Source organism: Triticum aestivum, chromosome 6B, assembly GCF_018294505.1.
Source record: "Triticum aestivum cultivar Chinese Spring chromosome 6B, IWGSC CS RefSeq v2.1, whole genome shotgun sequence".
In the NCBI taxonomy this organism is placed as follows: domain Eukaryota; kingdom Viridiplantae; phylum Streptophyta; class Magnoliopsida; order Poales; family Poaceae; genus Triticum; species Triticum aestivum.
The window spans coordinates 599541808-599548631 of record NC_057810.1 but is presented as its reverse complement, the minus strand read 5'-3'; the positions used below and the strand labels follow the sequence as shown (position 1 = coordinate 599548631).

The 6824-nt window shown below is 42.8% G+C and overlaps 1 protein-coding gene across 1 annotated transcript; it reads left to right on the top strand.

Moving 5' to 3' along the window:
* The first annotated feature begins 2529 nt into the window (after positions 1-2529).
* LOC123134537 (putative NAC domain-containing protein 94) lies at positions 2530-6425 on the top strand. The gene is made up of 3 exons (XM_044553774.1): positions 2530-3459; positions 4217-4521; positions 4899-6425. Exons 1-3 carry the CDS (start codon positions 3273-3275, stop codon positions 5574-5576), a joined length of 1170 nt encoding a protein of 389 aa, XP_044409709.1. The 5' UTR covers positions 2530-3272; the 3' UTR covers positions 5577-6425.
* Positions 6426-6824: the final 399 nt, after the last annotated feature.

The following is a 6824-nucleotide window of genomic DNA, read 5'->3' as shown; positions in this document are numbered from 1 at the left end:
AAGTGTACAGATGCACCCATCAGTAAGGTCTTCAGTAGTTCGTCACCGACAAGAGGCCAGTGTACTAGAAAAGAACTGCGTGGGTATCCACGAACCGACTCAGGGGCGGAGCTAGAGTACAGCCGTTGGGTTCAGTTGAACCCAACGAATTTCCCTGCCACGTACTAGTACGTTTGTAGTTTTTGGGTATGAACCCAGTAAAATATCAAGGCTGCACCCATCAAAACTACAAAACCCAAGCGAGAAGCCTTTTGGTCCATTTAAAATGCTTTACCACACGAGTAGCCCGGATTGACTCGACTGATCGCTTCCCAATCTCAGAGATGTACGCTCCTTGGCTCCACCTAAATCGACCTAATCGTCTCCCAACTCGGCAACTCCCAGCCGTGATATCCACATCGCTCGGTCGCCATGGCAAGCCCGCGCGCAGGGGCACATCCCAATCCAAATTCAAGCCATATGAGATCAATCATCAAATCTTCCTCTTACGCATGTCCAATCTAGCCTAGCGTGATAACGCCCATTGCCCTAATTTCTTTTAAAAAATATCATCGACCTTGATTGATCTAGGCATTGGGAGAATATCATCAAAGCAAAATAGATCACCGGATTCAAAAAATGGTGCAACCACTTCCAGGCGATTCCTAGATGTAAGCAAGGTACATCAAATTGTTGTTGACGCAACTAGGCTTTCAAAGCATTTATGCAGATAAAAGTTAAGTTGGATGATTTGTCTTATGATATGTGTGTTGATCGGCAGAAAATTTCAGATCACACAAGAAATTCTAAGAAGCAAGGCGAGATAGACAAAGATATTTAACCAATGGACCTTTGTGGCCACCAACTAACTTTGACAGATGAAACTTATTTTGAACTTGTCAAAGTAATTTATATTTTCAATTTTTTCAGGAATGTGAGAAGTTGAACATGAAGCTGTGAAGTTATTTTGGTACTTTTTAAATTCATCCAACCGGTATGTATTGTGCTTTCAGTTTTTAATGTAACGACTATATGTGGTAAGCGATAAAATATTTTTATTGATTATGCTGCCTTTTTAGTGCTATACTTTTATTGTAATGCGGTGTGAATTTGGACATTATACTTAAGTTAATTCATACCCAAAAATTCATACTGAATCATGTGAATCCCGATGATTCGTGAATGAACCCATTGGCTAAATTTTCTGGCTCCGCCCCTGAACCGACTCCTAGCACAGAGGTTTGACCCTAAGACCATATATAATCCCCTATTAGCAGCGACCTCCCAACATCATTTAATTCGAAGGTCCTTGCACTGTTGGGTGCTCGGAGGACAGGGTTTGCAAAAAACTTGGGTCCATGGGATTTTGGGTTTCATACTTTCTTTTTCTTCTCTCTCTCTGGTTGGTGGTGAAGAATGAGGAGGCTACACTTGGATCCATGCAGAATTTTCGCATCAATGTCTGTAGAAGTTCCCTGTGATGCGCCCAATGCTGCACGAACGGGCAGGTCCGGATTTTTCCGGTTAAAGTATGGTGGCATGTGACTATGATGGTAGCCTAGTGACAGTGAGGCACCCTTCATTTTTCCCATACCTTGGCTTCTTTCACCTTAGCAGCTGTAGCCTATCCATGCATGATGCATCCATGGTGCAAACATCAGATGCATAAGGTTTATCACATGCCAGAATACTTCCTTCAGAAGAGAAATCGATTTGTCGAGAGATATGATACAAATTACACAAAAAATACATAATGTATAAAGGATGACAACTAACCTTTGCTTGAAGCTGGAATTGGTTGGACAGGTGAGATAGTCAAGAGAGGCGTGCATCTAGTTCATACCAATAGATGTGCTGTGACAGACAAACGCAGGACTTTCAGAGTAGTGACAACCGAATGCGTACAAAGGTAGTTAACCCCCCTTGGCTGTAACACATCAGCAACTAATACATCACTATCCATAGAGTAAACTAATGACTGAGGCCAGATTTAACTCAGGTTTGACCATTCACATGCTTACAACAGCCAGAGACATTAGCATCTTTTCAATGGGACAGATGAGTAATTTTACCGGATATGACTCGTCATTTTGGCTCCATTCCAGTAAGAATGAGAAACGTGTAACTACCAAGGTGAGTGATCGGTATTTCCCCCGTTGTTTTCTTTGATTAATGATTACTGAAAATACAAGTTCATAAGCATCAATTTCTTTATTCGGAACTTTTTTATTCTTCTATTTTCTGTCAGGGGCAATGTTCAAATTAGGAGCACGCAAATTGAGCAAATAATGCATTCAAACTCCTAAGCAATATTCTTTGACTCCCATTTTTGCTACCATTTAGCAGTTATCCTTAAAACATAAATTATAAAGGTGAGAGAGAAAAAAGATAAGAATGAAAGGGAAAAGGCATGACTTGGAAGGAATTTTTGGATCAGGAGCGGGATCAAACGTGGGGAGGGGATATAGATGTTGATACCAATGTAAAATATAGATGTTGTCAGAGGGAATTACACTCCCAGTGTTCCAATATAAAACTGTACTTACTTGGAATTTGGAAGTCTCTTGATGTCTTGGGAATTGTTACTTACACATCAACTATGGACAAGGAAGCCACAATAAAAAACGTTAAGCTAGCAATCTAGTGAGCTAGTAGTAGATTATTCTCTCAGAAGACATAATTATAAGCAGTAACACATATGTCTGAACTATGCCAGATGCAAAGCAACGTTAATTAACTAATTGCTAAGTAATCTAAAGAATGCTAATCCCAAAATGGCAGCCATATTTGTACAGTTCATTGAGATCCTCGTCATGGAGTAAAGACCAAAGAGACCCTATAACAAGAGTTCAACGAAGGTGTATTCTAAAGATCTGCTATAAGAGCCTGTTCTTGCGTGTGTGCAAAGGTGTGAACAATAAGCCGAATAGCGGGAAGGAAGACCCTACAAAGGGAGCAGCTAAGAGAGCTAAGTGCAAGTCTGGGACTTAAGCTCGAGCTTCCTTCTCTCTTTAAGTAGCTGCATGCCATAGTTCCCTCATAGTTTTGTTCCTCGCTTTGGTTGATAAGGAACAGGCAGTGCTTAGAGCTAGGTTATTTAGGTTAGGTCAATCTTGCGTTCAAGTCGTCGAGTGAGATCCCTCTTCCACCTCCGGTGATCAGTAGAAACCCAAGTCCTAGCTAGTTCCTGTCCAGTAAAGTCTCACCTAGCACATCAGTCATTAGGGTTTAGTACGCTCCTGATAATTAGGGCTAAGGTTAGCGCCACCGATTTGTTTTACGGTGGTAAAGATATGGAGGAGATCAGGAGTGATGACATGGAGAAGCAAGATGAAGTTATGTTACCTGGCTTCAGGTTTCATCCAACTGATGAAGAACTCGTTCGGTTCTACCTCAAGAGGAAAATCCAGCAGAAGTCTCTTCCGATTGAGCTTATTAGGCAGCTGGACATCTACAAGTTTGATCCATGGGATCTCCCAAGTAAGCTTCTATAAACCCCTTGTGAACTATCTTTTGCTTCTCTGCACAGACCAATAAAGAGCTATGAAGCCTTTCTATTCTTCAATAAGAACATTACTTGCTCATATCTCTTCTCTCCGCATGACTAGCATGAAGCATACATGTTCCATCTTGTTGGTACCTCGTATTTGAGTACATATTTTCTTTTTCCACTAGTTTAACAAGAGCAAACTCTGACAATATTACATGCATATTTTGGTTAGTTGTCTATTTGAGGTTGTGCTGCTACATAGGGTTTTTTCCACCTCTTTTCTAATGTCCACGAGCAGACAGCACCTATATATGATGAAACCAAGAAATTTTCGGAAAAAAGCTTACCCGTGTAATTATCAGGATTGGAGTAACTACTAACTATAGTAAATAATTGCATGCACCTTGACCCATATGATGTTGAGAGACTTGGTATATGATATCCCATCTTTGAGTTTACATGATCCTACTACTGTAGTGCTTACTGAATATGTCTTCTAGTGGTTCATCATGTTAAGGCTGAATAGTTGATTTATAAGTTTCAAAGTTGGTTTCTCCATGGTAAATTAGTCTTGCAGGCATGATTCATGTGTATATCTCACTATCATTTCTTGACCATGATTGCACCAAACAGGGCATAGGATTAAGTTAACTGATCTTTGGTTATACACTGAGTTGCTTAATAGACGCCGTGAAACTTCTTTTTGCTCATGCTTACTTACCAAAACCTTTTATTTTCTCAATGAAGAACTAGCAAGCACTGGAGAGAAGGAGTGGTATTTCTACTGCCCAAGGGATAGGAAGTACCGGAACAGCACAAGGCCTAACAGGGTGACCGGAGCAGGCTTCTGGAAGGCCACCGGAACCGACAGACCAATCTACTCCTCCGATGGAAGCAAGTGTATAGGCTTGAAGAAGTCTCTCGTCTTTTACAAGGGTAGAGCGGCCAAAGGTGTCAAAACAGACTGGATGATGCATGAGTTCCGGCTACCATCACTCACCGACCCTTCGTTGCCGCAGAAGAAGCCACTGGAGAAGACAATTCCACCAAATGTAAGCCACTTTGCAACTTGGAGAGAAAATAGCTCTGAATTTTTCACTGAACATGTGAACTTGAATGCAACTTTGTAGGATGATGCCCTCCAACCTTTAAGAACGTTGCTGCTACTTTAAAAATACATGTCTTCCAAATATTACACTAAGATAACTTGCAATATATTTCCTTCAGAAAAAGATACGGACTGTCAACTGAAAATGCCTGGCAGATATATATAGCACAATGCAAATGTTCAGAACATAGTAAATTTTATTATGTCAGATATGGATTCGTTTAATATTTCCTCTCTATTATAAGTGTAAGATATTGTTTACCTTTCACAAGAAAATCACTAACCAACACTTTTTTCTTTCTATTTTGCCCTCATGAGCAGGATTCCTGGGCAATCTGCAGGATTTTCAAGAAAACCAATGCCACAGCGCAGAGAGCGCTCTCACACTCATGGGTCTCTCCTCCCTTACCCAGCACAAATGGAGCCTACATTCCTCCCCACTTGCAGACCACACACAGAAGTCGACACAGCTCAGAGAACACATCCTCTGCAATGACCAACATCATCTCCTCCAACATCCAGTTCAGCAGCAGTGGCTATTTTCCTTCAATAATTTCCTCCTGTCAAAGCACTCTCAACATCATTGACAGCATCAGCAGGCCAGCTACATCCATAGTTCTCCCCCCATCAGATGCAGAGCACCAGGCCATGAGTATCCTCTCAGCAATCCCGCTCGATCTTCCAGCTGGGATGGACATTGCATCGATGGTTATGAACGCGTCACCCATCACACTCTCCAACATGGACAGATCAGCCCCCATGAACATTGAGTTCGCGCAGCCGCAACAATGCAACAGCAACAGCAACATGATCAGCAGATGCGTGGTCGACTTGCCAGATATCGGCAACAACGTCGGCGGAGCTCCACGGTCCATGAATTTCCCATTCAACATGCAAGGGCCACTTTCTGATGACTGGAGAGCGACCGTGCCTTGGGACTCGCTCCCTTGCACCACCGAGGCCTCGACGAATTACCAGCCGACCAAATGCTACACTTAGTTTGTACTCTGTAGCAATGTAGGTTTTGTTTTAGAGTGGAGTAGAGAGTAGCACCTACCTCCATCTGCTAGTATCACAGTTAGCGTGCAGAAGTATTAGAGTTTCGCTCTGTTAAAGTGAAGCTAACAGAACTGGTGTGTGCTACTATGTAGGATGAATTCGTGCAACTAATCACCCTTCTGTGCAACGTAGGAGCTGTTGTAGGTTGTAGCCGTGTCATGTGTAAACATAGCTCAGCTCCAATTTTGTCCATAGTTGCATTGCATGTACTGCAGAATTGTGCTATGTGTGTTTTCTGAAGGAACTGCCTAATCCGATCGTCTCCACTTCTTTTTTCACCTAGTTTTGAGAACATGGAGAGTTTTCGGTGCACGTACCTTGTGTAAGAGGATCACTAGTATCAGAAGAAACAGTTTGCTTACACGACATCGAGGAGAAGGAACGGTCCGCTTGCCTGACAACAAGGTCGTCGTGCGCGCAGTAGGACTTGGCTATGAACTGGCGGCGATTCATACAGCCTGCCCTGGTTAGTTCATGAAGCCTCGCAACTTGCGGCGCCGTGGCTCGTGCGCGCGATCTTCTGCAGGCCTGCAGCGGCGACGGCGAGTCCCCCTTTGCGCGTCGGCACCAGGTAGCCTCGGTGGCGCATTTCGCCGAACGAGCGGTGCGCGTTCACCAAGCACGGTTTGCGGCCTGCCATGTATGCAGGGAAGTTCTGCGAATGGCAGCCGCCCCCGTCACTTGCTCGCATCGAATCTGCGGTATCGACGGAGTACACGAGAGTTCTTGACGTTTACGGCGGCCGGCAGATGATTGAAAGAGCAGTTGCCGGCCCTGCCGCCAGAAGCTGCGGAGAATTTGACGTTTCAGATTGGGACCCCTATTTAGCGCTGTACGCGCTGGAAGAGGCGCAACGCGCACCCCCACTCCTCCGCGCGCCCTGTTGGACGGACCCAGGAGCGGCGCGCCTCTATTTTTTTTTCGCTTTTTCATTTTTCATTTTATTTTCCTTTTTCTTGCCTTTTGTTTTTATTTTATGTTTTTATTTTTTATTATTTAAATATCTCGAGATTTATAAAAAATCCAAATTTCAAAAACAAGTAAATTTTAAAGAAAATCAAGAAATCATAATGTTCGCGGTTCAAAAAATGTTCATATATTCGAAAAATGTTCATATATTCGAAAAATGTTCACAATTTTAAAAACAAAATGTAGAATTCAAAAAATACTCATGATTTTCCAAAACAA